We start from the raw sequence: 20,188 nt of genomic DNA, 5'->3' as shown, positions 1-20,188 counted from the left end.
CAATGAGATACCACCTCACACCTGTCAGAATGGCTAACATTAACAACTCAGGCAACAACAGATGTTGGTGAGGATGCAGAGAAAGAGGATCTCTTTTGCATTGTTGGTGGGAATGCAAGCTGGTACAGCCACTCTGGGAAACAGTATGGAGGTTCCTCAGAAAACTAAGAATAGGACCACCCTACGACCCAGCAATTGCACTACTAGGCATTTATCCAAGGGATACAGGTGTGCTGTTTCAAAGGGACACATGCACCCCCATGTTTATAGCAGCACTATCAACAATAGCCAAAGTATGGAAAGAGCCCAAATGTCCGTCGGTGGATGAATGGATAAAGAAAATGTGGTGTGTGTGTATACACACACACACACACACACACACACACACACACACACACACAATGGAGTATTACTCGGCAATCAAAAAGAATGAAATCTTGCCATTTACAACTACGTGGATGGAACTGGAGGGTATTATGCTAAGTGAAATTAGTCAGAGAGAGACAAAAATCATATGACTTCACTCATATGAGGACTTTAAGAGACAAAACAGATGAACATAAGGGAAGGGAAACAAAAATAATATAAAGGAGGGGGGCAAAACAAAAGACTGATAAATATGGAGAACAAACTGAGGGTTGCTGGAGGGGTTGTGGGAGGGGGGATGGGCTAAATGGGTAAGGGGCATTAAGGAATGTACTGAAATCATTGCTTCACTATATACTAACTAATTTGAATTAAATTTTAAAAAATAAAAAATAAAGTTAAAAAAAAAGTCAGATGCTTAACCCAGGTGCCCCAAAGACATATTTTTAAAATGCAAATTGTACATTATGTCAAAATAATTTCAACATGGCTTTATTTTTTATTATTTATTATTAAATTTGGGGCAATTTTTATACTTCAGAGACTTCCAACAGTTAAGAAAATTAAAGAAAAATTAGTTGTCAAAAATATGAAAATATTTTAATAGTGTTCTCTCATGCATAAAAGTTTTTGATATTGATGAAGTCCAATTTATCTATTTTTTTTGTTTTATTAACTGTGCTTTTGGTGCCATTTAAGAAGTCGATGCTAGATTCATGGTCATGAAAATCTTCCTCTATGTTTTCTTTAAAACTACAAAGTTTTATCCTTTAAATTGAGTCTTTGATCCATTTTGTGAGTTAATTTTTATATAGTATGTGGCAAGGGTCCACATTCATACTTTTGCAAATGAAAATCCAGTTTTCTCAACTTTGTTGAAGACACGTTTTTCCACATTGCCTGGTTGGTGTCGTCAAAAATCAGTTGACCATTGTATTTGATTCCTTAGGCTGCCATAACAGCTTAAGACAAAAGCAATTTATTGTCTCAGTTTGGAGGCTAGACGTCCAGAATCATAATGCTGCCAGGGCCACACTCCCTCTAAAATCTATAATGGAGTCCTTCCTTGCCTTGTGCTGGCAGTCTGTAGCAATCTCTGGCATTTCTTGGCTCATTGCTGCATCACTCCAACCCTTCTCCTTCACATGAAATTCTCCATATGTCTGTCTTCATGTGGCTGTCTTTGTATGAGGACACTAGTCACACTGAACTAGAAATCCACCCTACTGCATTATGGTCTCATCCTAATTTAACTAATTACATTCGCAGTGACCCTATTTCCCGAGGTCAAATTTTGATGAGCTGTTGTTGCTTCTGTTGGGTTATTTCCCCCAAATCTCCCTCATTCCTAAGTGTGAGATTACTGAGTCCAAGGGTAAGAAGACTTTCCAACTCCTCATATGTGGCCAAACCTGCAACAGTTGATGTTATAGTCAATACTGCATATTGATTATAATACCACTTCCAATGCCTTCTCAGCTAGGGTGCCTGTACCAGATGGTGCTTCAGGGAGCGTCTGGAGCATTGGTTGTACTTGATAACTATTTGGAGACATTAATTTTATATGAAAATAAATATATTAAAAAATATGAGAGCAATGTATGAGTGAAACACTTCTGCCATAATCTCACCCAGACTGTTATTTTGTTAGTTTAATATATAAAAATGAGCCTTGCTTTAATAACTTGTAAGACTGAGTACTGAGAGGTGCTATTTACAGGAAAGACAGAGTCATTATGGAGTTGAAAGTGGTTATAAGGAAATGTCATGAGTCCTGAATTGTACAGTTTTAAATTATACTATTTATTATGTGTAATTTTATATCTTAATGTTTAATTTTAGTCTTTAACAGATTAATTCATCAAACATTCCTTAGGGTGTGACTAATTCCTTCAGTCAGTGAGATGCGTAAAACGTATTCCTTTGAAAATAAATGTGATAACTCTAGAAATCTGGTTTACCCCCTCCTCAGGGATTGCTGATTTTTCTTCCTTGAGGGTTGGAGTTGTCAGTGTGTGACTTTTCCAAACTATTATTGCAAAGTGTGTATTCCTTGTTGTGTGTAGTCACTGAAGTTTCTGTGACTTCTGTTCTCTCTGTGTCAGTGAGCTGACAAAGATTTTCTTAAATGTCTGGCTCCAGAAAAAAACCATTAAATCTCCCAACAGACACTGGTTAAGAAAGCCACTGCAGCTGAGAGGGCTGGAACCTAGGTAAGCAGCTGTGCCAGTCCCGTGGGGCACCACCAAAGCATAAACCAAAGCATAAACATCCAAATTTTCGTAGGACAGTGTCCCTACTGCTTGTCCTAGTAGCAGCCACTCACTCCAGTAATGGGAGCTGCTTTTCCCATACCCACAGAAGCACTGAGGAGTAAAAGACAGTGGTCAGTTTGCACACACCCTCTTACCTGAGAGTAGTTGCCGCTACTTTCATCCAGCACTCCTCTAGTTGTTAGAAGGCCTAATTAGGTTCTAGAGTTTTGAAGCAGTTTACTACAACCTCTCTTTCCAGCTCAATGGTTGCTTTGACCAATCCTCACAGGTTCCTACTCCATTATTCTTCATGAGGTTCTTTTTACCCCTTACCTTTCAAATTAACCATCTATCTTCCCAATACCTAACCTGGGATCATTCCAGCTTTCTTCTGTGTCTGCTTTCTTTGTTTTTAAAAATTTTTTAAGTTCTTTTTTAGTTTATTTATTTTGAGAGAGAGAGAGAGAGAGAGAGAGAGCGAGAGAGAGAGAGCGCACACAAGTGGGGGAGGGGGAAAGAGAGAATCCCAAGCAGGCTCTGCACTGCCAGCTCAGAGTCAGATGCAGGGCTCGAACCCAGAAAACCGTGAGATCATGACCTGAGCTGAAATCCGGAGTCAGAGGTTTAACCAACTAAGCAACCCAGGTGACCCTCCTGTGTCTGCTTTAAATGCCAGAACCTTGTGAACTGGTACCGATCCGTATGTACGGAATACAACCTAACAAAGCCTTCAATGTTTCCTCATAACCTCTCATTACCTCAACCAAATGTGATACAAGTACAATTCAGATTTCTCATCATTCATGAAAAGTATATTCACTGTGGTAACCACTGTCTTCCTTATTTCCAGATTTACAGGCTCATTTCTATTTGACTTGACCATTCTGCAATACTGATTCCAGACCATCACTTCATCCTACCTAAAACTCACTTTCCTGGAGTGCCAGGGTGGCTCAGTCGCTTAAGCGTCCAACTTTGGCTCAGGTCATGATCTCATGGTTCAAATCTGAACCCCACTTTGGGCTCTCTGCTGTCAGCACAGAACCCACTTCAGATCCTGTCTCCCCCTCTCTCTGCCCCTCCCCTGCTGTAGCACTCGCTCTCTCTCAAAAATAAACATTTAAATTAAAAAAAATAACTGTCACTTTCCTAAGCTTCCATGATATCACTGTGCTGTTTCTCCTCCTACCTCTCTAAGTATATGTTCTCTGGTTTCCTCTGTAAATATTTCTTCCTTTGACTGCCAGTTAAATGCTGGTATCTGCTGAGGGTTATATGCTTGGTCCCCTTCTCTTTTTAACTAACTGTTGTCTGTAAAGAAATCTGACCCACACTCATGAATGCTGTCAGCACAGGACTACTCACCCATCTACAACTCTAGGGCCAGCTTCTCACATAATTTCCATCCCCTCACAAATAGCTACCTTCTACTTATCTCCTAGAATTGCTCCATGCCACCTCAAATGCAACACATCCACCCCAAACCTGCTGCCCCTCTTTCTCTAGTGTGCCACACTTGGGTTAATGGTATCCTTTAGCTGCTTCAGCCAAAAACTAGGGGGAAGTGGGGAGATCATCCTAAGTCCACAGGGATTCTGTTATATCCCTGGAGTTTATATTTTAATGGAGGGGAGAAACAAATGAGTAATTAAAACTATCATTTCATATAAGGATGATGCCATGAAAGAATGCATGGTAAAAGAATAGAGTAACTGGGGGTGGGGAGTGTTTTTAGGTATAAGAGCAGAGACTTGAATAAGCAATTGTCTTCAAAGACACTTCCCCGTCTTCCTCTCATTCCTCTCAAATCCACGGTCTACCCTGATTCAAGAATATTCTTTCCAGGGGCACCTGGGTGGCTCAGTCGGTTAAGCATCTGACTTGGTTTCAGCTCAGGTCATGACCTCATGGTTTATGGGTTTGAGCCTCACATCGGGCTCTGTGCTGACAGTGAGGAGCTTGCTTGGGATGCTCTCTCTCTCTCTTTGTTTGCCCCTCCCCTGCTCGTGCTCTGTCTCTCTCAAAAATAAATAAATAAACATGAAAAAAATTTTAAAGAATATTCTTTCTAAAATGTAAATTTGGTCATATTACCCTTCTGCTTAACAGCTTTTGATAATTTCCCACTACTTATAAGAGATAAACTCTTTACCACAACAAATGGCCTTTCCTGGTCTGGGACCTTGCCTTCCTCTCCAGGTACAACTCAATCACTCAAACATTTGAAGGCCTACTATGTGAAGGTACTGTTCTAAGTGTGAAGGACCTAGTGAGAATAGGGAAGACAAAAATCCCAACACTGGGGGCGCCCGGGTGGCTCTGTCAGTTGAGCGTCCGACTTCGGCTCAGGTCATGATCTCACAGCTCATAAGTTCAAGCCCCGCGTCAGGCTCTGTGCTGACAGCTCGGAGCCTGGAGCCTGCTTTGGATTCTGTGTCTCCCTCTCTCTCTCCCCTCCCCTGCTTGTGCTCTGTCTCTCTCTAAGATAAATAAACATTAAAAAAAAATTTTTTTTAAATCCCAACACTCATGGAACTTCTTACACCTATGGGAGATATGTAATAAATAAATATTCAAATAAGTAAATAAGAATTTTGGATAATGATAAGTGATATCAAGAAAATAAAATGGTAAATTGATGGGCAAACAAAATGGTCAGGAAAGGTCTCCTGGGAGAATGATCTCCGTGGTGAGGTCGGAATGATGAGAAAGAGGTAAGATCTCAGGTAAGAGCGTTCCAGATAGAGGGAGCAACAAGTGCAAAGCTGCTCCTAATAAAAGTAGGAACCAGTGGGAATGTTCAAGAAACAGAGAGCAGGCTAGTGTGACTGGAGCACAGACTAGGAAGAGGGTAGTCAGAGAGAAGATCAGAGTCAGGAAGAAGTCAGAACCCTTGGGTATGGTGCCTTCCCTATTTCACCCTCTGAATTCCAAAGTACCTTTGATTCTTCAGACACTCCATACTCTTGTGCCTCCTGTTTATGCCCTTGATTTGCTCTTTTTACTTAGAAAGCATCTATTCACGGGGTGCCTGGGTGGCTCAGTCAGTTAAGCATCTGACTTCGGCTCAGGTTATAATCTCATGTTTCATGAGCTCGAGCCCTGAGTCAGGCTTTACATTGACAGACCGGAGCCTGCTTTTGATTCTGTCTCCCTCTCTCTCTGCCCCTCCTCCACTCCCATTTCTCTCTCTCTCTCTCTCTCTCTGTCAAAATAAACAAGCAAACAAGCAAACAAACATGAATATATTTTCTACTAGGGAAACCAAATACTCAATTACTCACTTACTTACTACAGGACGAAGTCCTATGGAGGAGAAATACAGAAGGCCATGAGTATCCTTAACAAGAGACCTTGCCTAGTGTAAAGGTCAAGAAAGGCTTCTTTGAGAAATGACAACAGAACTGAGCTCTGAAGGATGAGGAGGAACAAACGAGGAGAGTGAACATTGCTGACAAAATGTGTTACACATTCGAAGGTTCTCAGGATGAAGCATGGTGTGTTAAATGTTAGCACAGCTGAAGAACAAAGGGATAAGACCACAAGAAGAACGAGGCATCATTAATTCATAGCATGGTAGAAGACAATCTAGAATACTGATCTTAAGAAGTAACACATATTCCAATATTCACTTAGCAGTGATGTGGGTTTGTTTTACCTATGTCAACAATAAAAAAACAAATGGAGGAAAAACACGACAAGCAATATGTAAATGAGTTGCCTTAAACCTCTCTAACACAGTGTACCATTCCATGGTTCCTAATGTATTTCTGTCATAAGTAATTGGAAAGAACCATTAACACAAGTATCAAGTACTACAATAAAAGATATATTTGGTGCTGTGGGAACACAGTCATTTACATACTTGTATTATGAGACTGTCAATTTCTTGAGGGCTGGTCTTCTTATTCATTTTCATATTCAGCTCTGTAGCCAGCACACTGCCTTACTCCCTGTAAGTCCTCAAACAGTTACTGAGTGAATCTCAGTTTGCCTGCATGACTCATAGTTTGTGTTACTAATTGGCACACACCCTGATCTGAGGTTAGCTGGCAGAAGCCTCCCTGAGAGACACAGGGATTGAAGGAACAAAACAGATCCGATTTTGTAGAACAAACAAATTTAAAACAACCAAAATAGAGGAGATGTACTATAGCTATTGTCAGATACAGGCTAAACACACCACTGACTAAATACATTGAAAAATACTTTAATCTGAAGAATATGAAGAAAAGTCAAGGCCTGTAAAAAGTTAATAAACACCAAGCATCTCAAGGAGGGAAAAGGAGGAAACAAAAAAAAAGAAAGTTAAATGTTTTAGGCTTACTGACAGCAACAACAGGAAAACAATGTTTCTATGGCCGTGATGATAGAAATGGACGGTGACCATAGGGGAAAGAAAGAGTGAGTTGGGAGGAGGTGCTGGCCAGGTCTGGAATGCACAGTAGATTGTGCCAGGGTCCTGTCAATCTCTCTCTAGAAAATGAGCTCAGAGCTGTGCCCACTCACTCCTGTGCTGTATCTCAGCTCTTTGTTGGGGAGCTTGTAGATCTGCCAGCATTATGTGCTACATGGCACACGGTGCCCAGGGAGCACTATTTTAAGACTCTATTATTTTAAGGTAAAAGAAGCACAAAGCTTTGTGTGTGTGTGCATGTGTGTGTGTGTGTGTGTGTGTGTGTGTGTGTTGAATATCTAGTATTTCCTACAAGCAAAGTTTCCAAAACTCATGATGAAAGAATACGAACATCTCAAAAAAGGACAGCCAAGAAGAAAACTCAAAATTAATTGTCTGAGGAAGAAAGCCTATCCTGCCAAAATGACAACAACACCAATAAGGGAAGTGAACGGTCTTGGATGGTCTTGGAATCTGACCCTTCTATTTCTCCTAAAAGTGAGGTATGGTCCTACTGCCACACAAAAACTTTGCATCCTAGTATTTTGACCTTCCTGTCATGAATGACCTGGAATCTAGGTTCTGATGAAAACAATCAATGTGGCCAATGATCTAATCTCCAAATCCAACAAAACATGACACTTCCAATCAGTTGTTTCCCTAGGAACACTCTCCTGCCTCAACTTCCATACCACCCACTTCCCAGATATGTGTTTGTCCTGTCATGCTAGCTTTTTGCTTTCTGACTCCCAATTAGTTGGGGGGCAGGGTGGATACTCACTGTCTAAATCCTCAGTCTTCTTTTCTTTTATCCATATAATCTCTACCAGAGAACACACCTACTCTTCTGGACTTTATCTATGTCAACAGTTCTCAACTGGGAGTGATTCTACCGCCCAGGGGACACTGGCCAATGGATGGTGATGTTTTTGGCTGCCAAAACCAGGGGGGAGGGTGCTATTGGTACCTGGAAAGCAGAGGCCAGGGATGCTGCTAAACACCCTACGATGCCCAGGATAGCCCCAACAACAAAGAATCATCTGGCCCAAAATGTCAACGGTGCCACTGTTTAGAAACCCTGACCTACACAGATGACTTTAAATCCTTTACTCTTTTATCTGACACATGTATTACCTATTTAAGACTCGCTGTGCCCAATGCACTGGGTGGGGAGCTGGGGGAAGGCACAGAGGGACTGTAGACGCAGGCATCCATCTGAGAAGCATTATACCCTCAAAGAAAGAGCACCTATCTGGAGGAAATGAGCCATGCCTCAGTATAAACCAGACAAATGTTCTAACCACCTTTAGGGGATCTCCATATCCCCATGTCCCAAACCAAACACTTTATCATCTAAAGATGATAGTATCATCTATCATTCCCTTCAACCCACCATCATCACCACCTAACTGGTTCCTCCTTTTATGTTGTCTATAATTTCAATCATTATCTTCCCAAACATCACTGGTAAATTTAAACTTCTTCCTCTTGCCCAGTACTGAATTAGAGGCCAAGTCCTTGTGAATTCACCCTGATTATGTTTCTTATACTTATTCTTACCCCTATATCTACCACTTTTCTTCCTCACTGCCCCTCAAGATGCCCTTTGGTGTCTAGGGCTTTATAACAAAGAAACATTTTATAGAGTTTTGCTGGTATCATTTTTATTTTTTTTATAATTTTCTTTATTTGAGAGACAGAGAGAGAGAGTGGGAGAGGGGGCAAAGGGAGGGAGGGAGAGAGAGAGAGAGAGAGAGAGAGAGAGAGAGAGACAACTCCAAACAGGTCCCATGCTCAGCACGGAGTTGAGACATGGGGCTCGATCCCACAACCCTGGGATCATAACCCGAGCTGAAATCAAGAGTCGGACACTCAACCGACTGAGCCACCCAGGTGTCCGTTGTTAATGTTTTTAAAGAAACTCATGTTGAAGGTAATATAGAGGTAGTGGGAAGGGCATATGTTTTGGGGTCAAAAAAGATAATTTGGAATCTTGGCTCTATTTATTAACTGAGTGGCCTTGAACCACTTACTTATTTCGCTAAGCCTCAGTTTCTTTCTCTGTAAAAAGACATATTACATAATACCAAATTAATAAGTATGTTTGTTAGGATAATAGAACCTGAAATATCATAGGTATTCACTATATGGTAGCCATTATGATATTATAATTACGTTTATACATACCTCATATGTTGTAGGTACTTAAATATCAAATTTGGAACAGACTGAAAATATAAACCATAATTATAGAATTGTGTTTATGAAATTTGTTAGAATCTCCTGAATCTTTTTAGATATAAGCTAATTTTTAAGATTTCAATCCATGCTTATTTGAAAAACTAACTCACCTCAAAAGAAAGGAATGGAGAATTGTAATGACAGTAATAATATTTTTATTGTTATTATTTAATAGAAGTCAAGCCCAAACAACATGCAGGGAGTGTACTTTAAAACGCCAGAAAGCAGGCCCACTTTCATCCCTCTTAACCAAGCAAAACTCTTAATTCATAAATTTAAAACTCCTCAAAAAGGTCTTACAGCAGCACGCTCACTATGGTATGAACCCAGCAACAGAATGTTTATCAAACAACGTACTTACTTGTTCCATGTAATAAAAGTTGCTCTCTGTGTTGAAATGCCAAGACCAACAATTTGATTCATCTCTATTCCTGCAGCTAAAAATAAAGATAGGTAAAACACATGGGGGTAAAAGCCAGTGAAGTTTTCTTTATAATATTATAGTATGGGAAATAGATCATTCAATATAATCTTTAAGAAAAACATCTGGGTTTAGCATTTAGTAACATAACTGGAGCTAATAAAGAAAGCATTACTAAGATGATTTTGTAGTAATTTTTTACTTAAAGGGAAAAAGGTCATATTTGAATAATAGCAAAATGGGCTTTTGCTTTAAATGTTAGGAAAAAAACAAACAATACTCAAGGTTACTTGGATTGTATTTTCTTCTTGTAATACTAAAAGAATGGATCTTAATTCAAGCAATGATCAACCTATGAAAATTAATACAGGGAAACCTCTCTAAAATGCAGTCACAGCCATACCACTGGGTCAATTACAGGAAGACCTATCAGTTTTAGACCCCACGAAAAGAATCCTCAGCAGAAAAGAATTGACAATCACAGGTCCTGATAGGAAAAGACGTACACTGCATCTTCCATAACAAATCTACTACCCAAGCCAATGAGAAACCATCATCACCCTAAACTCTTGCTTGTCTCCCAATGGACCACAGTTCAAAACAAACCTTCCCAACTTCTTTCTCCTTTTTAACAAAATAACATTCCTCTTTTTTGTTTGTTGGACTAGCCTATGGTTTTTGCCATAGCTTGCTTGTCCCAAATTGCAATTCTGTTATTCCTGAATCAACCCCTATTTGCCGGTAAAACAACTTATTTTCAAGATCAACACACCATAATAGAAGCTGGTTGATGACAGTAAAGGAAAATCCCCAGGGAAAGTATTATAATTACTGAAGCTCAGATCTTATTTTCCATACAAACAAATGCTAAATGCAAATAAAACATGGGTTTTTTTGGTTCATATTTCTTAAAATACAGCTACTTGAGTATTTTTCATGATATTGTTTTTAAAAGAGCAATTTATTCCACTAGGAAAAATAGGGACAACTTCAATTTGAGTACCGAGGAAGACATATCACCTCACATACAGTACTTCTCTCAAAAATATTTAACCTGAAGCTAATCATGAGGAATAAATCAGGACAAGCCCATAATGTAGGACTGTCTAATAAACTGGTCTGTACTTTTGAAAATTGTCAGTGTCATAAAGAACACGCTCTAGATTAAAAGAGACTAGATAGACTGACTGCTACATGCAATGCCTCATCTTTGGCCGGATTCTGGATGGGAAAAAAGCTATTAATGACTGAGATAAGAGAGGACTATTGAAGATGAAGCATTAGAAAATATTACTGTATTAATGTTAAATTTCCTCTAACATAAGTGCACTGTAGTTATATAAGAGAATTCCCCTTTCTTTTTTAAAAAATATTTTTTAACATTTGTTTATTGTTTTGAGAAAGAGAGAGAGAGACAGAACACAAGCAGTGGAGGGGCAGAGAGAGAGGGAGACACAGAATCCAAAGCAGGCTCCAGGCTCTGAGCTGTCTGCACAGAGCCTGACGCGGGGCTGGAACTCATGAGCTATGAGATCATGACCTGAGCTGAAATCAGATGCTCAACCGACTGAGCCACCCAGGCATCCCGAGAATTCCCCTTTCTTTGGAGATAATGTTCAAGTATTTAGGGAGAACAGGTTATTATGTCACAGCCAATGTTCAAATGGGTCAAATAAAAGAGTTTGCAAAGGATGGTAAACACTACTAAACATGTTTGAATCTGGGAAAAAGGTATACAGGTATTCCATGTACTACTGGAACTTTTTAAAATAAGTTTGACATATTTCAAACCAAAAAAGGTAAGAAGGAGAAGCAATTGAATCACAAAAGTGAAGTAAAAGATCTTTTGGAATTCACATTTATAAGTCATCTTTTGCCATGTTCTTAAAGAAAGTTGCATTGAAAATGTTCTTAAAGAGCTAAGATTTCAGACTGTCGCTATGGCCAGGACAGCACTTTGCATCAAGAGGCCACACAGAAAAACAAAAACAGGGGCAGCTGGGTGGCTCAGATGGTTAAGTGTCTGACTTCAGCTCAGGTCATGATCTCACAGTTTGTGAGTTCAAGCCCGGCATTGGGCTCTGTGCTGACAGCTCAGAGCCTGGAGCCTGCTTTGGATTCTGTGTCTCCCTCTCTCTCTCTGCCCCTCTCCGGCTCATGCTCTGTCTTTCTCTGTCTCAAAAATAAGTAAACATTTAAAAAAAATTAAAAAACAAAAAAAACCCTTGTCTAACAATAAACGTATCTCAAGTGTAAATTTCTAACAGCAGGAACTGTGTGTTATAACTTTGTTAATAAATAACCTCTGGTATTTTGTACACAACACGAAATCAAATGAGCACTAACTACAACTAGGAATGAAGAAGGAAGGTGAACCTTTATACTACAGTTGAAAAAAGACTTAAGCCAGAGGAGAGAGTTGCCATTACCTTTCCTTGACAAAGTGGTTAATGGTAAACCACAAATGTCAGCTGAAAAATACTGGGAAATTGTGACCCCAGTAAAATACTATTTGTATAATTATAGCTTAGGCAACCCACAAAATTCTAAAGACTGAGGAAAACTCTTACTAACACAAAATATACTTTATTATTTTTATTTTTCTAAATCTAATTACCTTTAACAGACTCTTTTATTACAGCAAGAAACTGAAGCCAGAGAACATCAGGATCAATTTCAACCCAGCCAGTTTGAGGATAAAGACTTTGTACCTATTTAGAAAAAGGAAATTTAATAAAAACAACATTAGAGCACGTCAATAATATCTGGGTCTTAAAATTACTGGTTAAAATGATTAACAACATGATTTTATTATCTAATTCATTTTTATTGTTAAAATGCAAATAAAAAGTTTTCTTTTGTTCATGACTTATAGAAAATTTTAGTTTTCTTTGTCCTTACTTTCCAAATTTATCTTTATTTTCCAAGTTTTCCAGAATGGAGATGTTCCATTTTTATAACAAGAGAAATATCTTTTTAAATATAAAAATCAACAAATCAAGTACCAGGTTCTGGTTCAGACTATGATGAAGGAAGCACACTCCACCCCGTCTCTCCCACTGAATGCATGGAGCAGCTATTTGTGGACTCCACAACTGAACTGGTGGTAAGTTTCCCGTTTTATTTCCTGATCTTCCCTGGCCTGGACTCAAGGCAGTCCACAAAACCAGAAGTGAGTACCAGGGCGCAGTGGAAACTCCAAGAGAAGCTCTCATGTTTTGGCTAACAGAGAGAATGGGAGAAGTCCTCCATATTTCTTTTTTCCCCCACTTTGCCCACATACGTTTGTACCTAAGCTATCTTGTAGTAGTGGTTGCATCAGTAATCACAAGCACCTAAAATACTGAAGGAGGTAAAACTTCCTCTCCAATCAGAGGAGCTGTGGCCCAAGACCCTCATGGCTTTTTTTCTCTCTCTGTGCTTCCTGATGCGTAGCCCCAGCTGTGGGCATAGAAGTGCCAGCAGAGTAGGGTAATGAAAGCTCTAGCGTTCTGGCAAGAGTAGCCACAAGGGGAGGCTCAGGGAACCAAAAAGTACCAGGAAAATCTCAGAGAGGGAGGGGCTTGGGAAAGCTGCTCCAGAAAGTTGTGAATGAATCTCGAGGCTCACCTCAAAGCTGCACATGTGTGAATGTAATCCTAAACAGCATAGCAAAGATGTTAAGAATAGAACTAAGGGAGAGACCACTACCCAGGTGCCAGACTGACTACTGGGTGGCAAATGCACAGGACAGATGCAAATAGTACCACCAAGATTTTGGAAATAACCAACAGTGAAACCAAAGTCCACAGAAGGGTAGCCTGAACCGAACTGCATTCATTGCCTGGTAAAAGAAAAATATCAACATTCATCATAAGATTTACACAAGACCCAGACTCTTATAACACAATATTCAAAATTCCTTGATACAATCTGAAAATTATAAGGTATGTGAAGAACCAGAAAAATCTACCCTCACATCAGATCAAGACTTCAAAGCAGCGATTATAAAAATGTTCCAAGAAAGAAGGGCAAATTATTTTGAAACAAATGCCAAGATAAAAAGTCTCAGCCAAGAAATGTTAAGACAAAAAAAATATTAGAACTGAAAAATACAATAATTAGGAAAATGGGGGAAAAGGAAAGATGCTGGTCAAAGGGTACAAACTTTCAGATATAAGATGAATAAGTTCTAGAGCCCTAACATACAGCATGGTAACTATGGTTAGTAATAATGTATTGTGCACTTGAAATTGCTAAGAGAACTGTTGTGAAGTGTTCTCAACACACACACACACACACATGCACAAATAGTGATTATGTGAGTTACTGGGTATGTTAATTAGCTTAATTGTGGTAATCATTTCACAATGTATATGTATACCAAAACATCATGTTGTACACCTTACATATATATACAACTTCTACTTGTCAATCATACCTCAATAAAGCTAGTAAAATCAATTTTAAAAAAGAAAAATATAATAATTAAAATAGGGGCGCCTGGGTGGCTCACTCAGTTGAGCATCCAATTCTTGATTTCAGCTCAGGTCATGATCCCAGGGTCTTGGGATTGAGCACCGCATTGGGCTCGGCACTGAGCATGAAGCCTGCTTAAGATTCTCTCTCTCTCTCTGTCCCTCTGCCCCTCAGCCACTCATGCTCTCTCTAAAAAACAAAAAACAAACAAACAAAAATCCTGGATGGCCTCAATAGTAAAATAAAGATAATAGAAGAATGGCAGTAAACCAAGATAGATCAATAGAAATTATCTGACATAAATATAAGAAAGGAAAAATATTGGGGAAAAAATCAAATAAAGCCTCAGGGATCTATGAGACAAGAGCAAAAGGTATAGTATTTATGTCATCAGACTCCCCAGAGAAGAAAAGAAAGAGTTCAGTGAAAAAAAAAAAAAAAATTACTCCAGGGAAGTAACAGTGCTGAAAATTTCCTAAGTTCAGTGAAAGATTTAAAATCTATATATTCAAGGGGTGCCTGGGTGGCTCAGTTGGTTGAGCGTCCAACTCTTCATTTCGACTCAGGTCATGATCCCTGGGTTGTGGGATCAATCCCTGAGTGAGGGTCCGTGCTGAGCATGCAGCCTGCTTAAGATTTTGTCTCTTTCTCTCTCTCTCTCTCTCTCACACTCTCTCATTTTCTCTCTCTCTCTCTATCTCTGTCTCTCTCCCCTGCCTGCATGCCCTCTCTCTCTACAATTAAAAGACAAAAGGTTAATGCAGAAGGACAATGAGAAGAGAGCAAACAGGCTCAGACCTAGGTTTTATCAAATGTTGTTAATGGTAACAGTGAGTGTGTGGGTGGCACATGGCTAAAGAGAGCAGAAAGATGATACTTCACTCCCTACTCAGATTGCACCGCATCTTTATTCAACCCCGGCAGAGATTCCATGGTAAATTAGAGGTACCTCCAAAGGTTGGGATGCCAAATGAGGCTGAACACACAAGATCGGTTCAAAGTCTTTATAAGGATCCCCAATCCCCTCCTCCAGCCCCATCACTGCCCCTACCTAACCAAGCAGATGGTAAAAGGTTTACTCTCCAGAGGGGCTGATCCAGAAGAGTTCTTTCCCTGCAAATACCAGATATAGCTGAGTGGGGTAAGACTACTGAATGGTACTGAAAATATGAACAAATAGCCAACCAAAGATCGAACATGTAAGAAAAGGCCAAAATAAAGAAAAAAAAAGGAATGCTGAGGAGACAGTGACTATGTGGGGAGCATGAGGGTGACAAGGTCTGATATGAAAAAAGAATCCACTGAGTTCTGAGACATATTTAACAAAATCTACTCCCTTTCTAATATTTGCTTTTTTCTAGGCAAGGCTTTCATGACCATAGACAAATGGCTCAGCTGCAACAAACACTTCCTCATCCAAAAAAACTCAAAGTGGACATCACTGCCTCAAGTCTACAAACCTTCAGACTTGATGGTGGCACTCCACAGTCACTCCCCCCACTCCACCAGCCCAGACATCTCACTATCCCCAAACATGTCACAACAGAGAAATCTCTTGTACTGAAGGAAGACCACACCGATTAGACAAAAATATAACCAAAGCTAACAAGATCTGTTTTGTGGATTACAAACAAAACAAAAAGACAGCAACCAGAAGTTTTCAAGACTGTCCAGAAGGGTACACAGTAGTAGAGGCCATACTGTTTTCTTTGAAGTGGCCTTTCTATCCTGTTCTTGCCACCAAGATGTTATTGTTTTCCATGGTTTCTCACAATAGCATGATGTTCCAATGGGGAACATGATAAACTTTCTCCATTTTTAAAATTAGAAACATCAAATATTGACACGTGGATTTAGTTTGTAACACCAATATTCAAGAATCTATAGAAAGATTTGCTTTTAAAATACAAATTAGGGGCGCTTGGGTGGCTCAGTCAGTTGAGTGTCCAACTCTTGATTTCAGCTCAGGTCATGATCCCAGGGTCGTGAGATAGAGCGCTGAATCAGGCTCTGTGCTCAGTGGGGAGCCTGCTTAAGATTCTCTCTTTCTCTCTCCCCACTGCCTCCCCCTATGCCTGCCTCTCCCCAGCTTGTACTTTTCTCTAAAATAAATAAATACATAAATAAAGATAAATAAAAAGTACAAATTATTTTAAAAGCCTAAAAACGTATCTCTGCTGCTAAAAAATGAATGCCACAAGAAATAAAACTGGTCTTCTGAGAGGCCTGGTATTAGCCTCCTAACATAAGGGTTCATGTTTGGGATTTCAATTTTATGTAAAAAACTAACACAGCCTATTTTGTTCTTGTCTCTAAAGGGTGATCTCTTCACTTTTTCTTTCTCTCTTTCTCTTTGAAGCTATTTATGCAGCAGCATCAATCGAATCCTATACTAAGAGGTTTTGGGTTTCTACTATGCAGTCTTACCATCATATTAGCAGAGGTGATTTTCATCTGAGAAAATATACAAAAGTTCTGTGTCCAAACCAAAGTCTCATGAAGCAAACTGAATTCTTAATACTTTAATTAAATGCAATACAGTGATTTATTCTGTACCCATGAGGTAATAAACCAGGTGCTAAGTAGCAATGTAGGCCAAAAAGATCCTTCCTCTCAAAGAACTCCAGCTATCTGAAGTAAGTGACCGACCAATTGCTGATTGTTCTTTTCTAATTTGTTATGGACCAACAATTTTTTTTAATGTTTACTATTTATTTTGAGAGAGAGAGGGAAAGCATGCATGGGGGAGGGACAAAGAGAGAGGGAAAGGGAGAATCCCAAGCTGACAGCCTGGAGCCTGACCCTGGCCAATCCCATAAACTGCAAGATCATGACCTGACCCAAAATCAAGAGTCTGACACTCAAGTGACTGAGCCATCCAGGTGAACCATGGACCAACAATTTTTTTTAATTTTTTTTATTTCTGAGAGACAGAGCACGAGAGGGGGAGGGGCAAAGAGAGAGGGAGACACACAATCCCAATCAGGCTCTAGGCTCATCACTGTAAGCACAGAGTGTGAGATGGGGCTTGAATGCACGAAGGGTAAGATCATGACCTGAGCCAAAGTGGGATGCCTAACCGACTGAGCCACCCAGGTGCCCCTGGACCAACAATAAGACACAATTAAAAAATTTTCTAGGGGCACCTGCGTGGCTCAGTCAGTTGAGCCTCCAACTTCACCTCAAGTCATGATCTCACACTCTGAGTTCAAGCCCCGCATCGGACTCTGTGCTGGCAGCTCAGAGCCTGGAGCCTGCTTCCGATTCTGTGTCTCCCTCTCCCTCTGCCCCTCCCCTGCTTGCAACGTCTCTCTCAAAAATAAATAAACATTAAAAAAAACCAAAAAGACGCAATTAAAACAATTTTCTAGGGGCTCCTGGGTGGCTCAATCGGTTAAGTGTCTGACTTCAGCTCAGGTCATGATCTCACGGTTTATGAGTTTGAGCCTGGCATTGGGCTCTGCTGTCAGCACAGAGCCCGCTTTGGATCCTGCATCCCCTTCTCTTTGCCCACGCCCCCCTCCCTTGCATTCTTTCTCTTAAAAATAAATTAAAAAATTAAAATAAAACAATTTTCTCGGAAAAAATTACATACAAAAGAAAATCCCAAGTGTTTCAGTATTAAGGTCAACAGACATAAAATTACTCTACCAAACTGCTACACAAGTTTCTAAATCTTAGTTTCTTTATCTCTACCCCAGATGCCCAGGGACTACACTTTGAGAAGCAGTGCTATAAACTCCTACTACAGTTGGAGAGGCATTGCTAAAAACTCCTCAATCTAAGTGCTTCATCCGTTAGGGCAGGGACTTTTTGTATGTTCATTAATTCACATGTCTTTCCAGACACATCACAGTAGAGAGTGTGAGCAAAACATTCTTTGCTCCTGCTATTCAGAGCAATGTTGATTCAACTTTGAGATTCCTACCTCATTTCTCAAAAGTTAATCATTTGCCCCTAATAAAATAGCAACCAAAACTTTGTATTTTCTGACAATCTGTGTCTCCCTTTGGTTCCAAATACTTCAATTCCTTAAACAAACACACATACAAACAACAACAAAAACCCCACGACTGCCTAAAACAAAAGTACTGTGTGTCTAGAATTATGAGGGAGACTGTGTGAAAAGTATCATTGTGTTGTGATAAAGACTCATAAAAAGATAAGACGCATGCAGTCACTGAAGGACAGTGTTCTTTCAGGTTGGAGGAGGGTTGTGTGTGTAGGTTTCTGCACAGGTAGCCAGAGAAGGGCCCAGCAAGTGGCTGGGCTCCCAGCTCTCTGTCCTGGTCCTGAAACCAGAATGAAATTCCCCCGTTTTCTCAAAGCAGTAACTTGGCTAGACATACTCCTGGCAAGTGCTATGGTTGAAAAACACTGCTAAGGGGTTGGGAAGAAGAGAGGGAACTGAGCAAAAACAAGAGTCCAAGGGCTGATGGGAATGGTTTAGGTAACTAATGGCTCCTAACGCGGCAATCAAACAAGATGTTGATATTGGAAAGAAGGGTAAAAACACCATATCCAATCAACATTATTTTTGGTGCACTTGTAGAAATTAACACTTCATTAAAATAAGAACAGAAGAACATCAATCTGTTGGTCGCTTTACTAATAACAACAAGGAGTTGGGAGGTTTCTCAAATCAGAAAAAGCTATTTTTAACAATGTTCAAAGATGGAAAAGATAGGGCCCCTGGGTGGCTCAGTTGGTTAAGCGACCGACTTCGGCTCAGGTCATGATCTCACTGCTCCTGAGTTCGAGCCCCGCGTGGGGCTCGGTGCTCACGGCTCAGAGCCTGGCGCCTGCTCTGGATTCTGTGTCTTCCTCTCTCTCTGTCCCTCCCTAGTGTGTGCAATCTCTCTCTCTCTCTCTCAAATATTAAAACAAACAAAACAAAACAAAGCAAAATCCAAAGATGGAAAAGATAAAAGTAATGACAGCAGCCTTCAAAACTTATCCAATACCTCCCATATCCATGAAAATCAGTCCCTCAGGTGAGCAACCAGCACTCTGACAGCAGTTAATGAAGACAAATGAAGAATGGACAATAAATTCTGTTAAGATCTGAAAAATGTAAATGTAAATAAAGACGGGACTGGAGGTCTCCTAAGGAACTGGGAAAAACCTAGCAAGTCACAAAGCACCTTTTGGTTGGATACGCGCGGAGTGCCCTGCCCGGCCCTGCCCTACGAGTCTCCGCAGTCCCACGCAGGAAAGGCTGGAAAGGCGAATCCGCAGGTGATAGAAGCAAGCGAACGACCTGGTCACAAACCCGGCCCCTCCAGCCCTCAGCCAGAACAGGAAGGGCGCACAAGTGTTAGCCCTGTCCGGGGAGGAAATTCGGGTATCTGCCCGCTCCCGGTCCGCGGCTCAGGGCCAAGGGCCCGCCGGTGCTGCCGGTGGCTGCATGCAGCTTGATGAGGCGGCCCCACCCGCTCGCCTCCCGCTACTCGATCCCGCATGCTCTGCGCGACCGTAACCCGTGGCCCCGACGCCCGCTCCCCCGTCACCTTCTGCGCGCTGGAGCCGCGGATCAGCGCCGCGTGGTCATAGACGTGGCAGCGGATGACCGAGCTGCCCACGTCCAGCCCCAGCACGAAGCCTGCGCGAGGCAGGCCTGGCGCGCTCTGCTCCGGGCGCCTCTGCTCTGAAACCGCACGCACCCCGACCATCCCGACCCCGCAAACCTCTCCGCAACAACCGCCTACCGAGCGGGCGCGTTTATAAAGGCCCGCACCTCAGGGGCCGAGCGCGCCCAGCCGGGCCACCGCCCCCGGCCCGCCCCTCCGCGAGATCCGGGAAGCGTCCCGCCCCTACCGCAGCCCCGCCCCTGCCGCGGCCCCGCCCCGACGCCGTGACATCACTGCCGCGCAGAGATCCTTTCGGCGCGGGTGCTGGGCGCTGAAGGCCCTGAGGGTTGCGCGGAGGTGAGCGAGTTTTGGGAGGTGGTCGTCGCGTTTCTTTTCATCAAAGTTACAATTTATGACAGTTTTTAAAAATAAAGTGACCTGAAAAGAAGTTAAAAATTCATTCTGAAGTATATATTGATGA

The 20,188-nt window shown here is 41.1% G+C and overlaps 1 protein-coding gene across 5 annotated transcripts in view; it reads right to left on the bottom strand.

Annotated features, from left to right (window-relative positions):
- The window catches only part of GK5 (glycerol kinase 5), a 79,867-nt gene extending 59,914 nt beyond the window's left edge, over positions 1-19,953 (bottom strand). For 2 of the 5 annotated variants that reach the window (XM_060638838.3, XM_060638839.3), the window contains exons 1-3: positions 19,648-19,937; positions 12,297-12,390; positions 9,620-9,695 (exon numbers count right to left, since the gene is read on the bottom strand). In XM_060638838.3, the coding sequence (XP_060494821.1) occupies positions 9,620-9,695; positions 12,297-12,390; positions 19,648-19,809 (332 nt within the window). In that variant the 5' untranslated portion in view covers positions 19,810-19,937. Of the gene's footprint in view, positions 1-9,619; positions 9,696-12,296; positions 12,391-19,647 lie in introns of all 5 variants that reach the window. The other 3 variants (XM_060638841.3, XM_060638840.3, XM_060638842.3) reach the window with 3 other exon arrangements.
- Positions 19,954-20,188: the final 235 nt, after the last annotated feature.

The sequence above is a fragment of the Panthera onca genome, chromosome C2 (assembly GCF_046562875.1).
Source record: "Panthera onca isolate mPanOnc1 chromosome C2, mPanOnc1 haplotype 2, whole genome shotgun sequence".
In the NCBI taxonomy this organism is placed as follows: domain Eukaryota; kingdom Metazoa; phylum Chordata; class Mammalia; order Carnivora; family Felidae; genus Panthera; species Panthera onca.
Note: the sequence above shows the minus strand (reverse complement) of the source record. Positions and strands in the feature narration are given on the sequence as shown.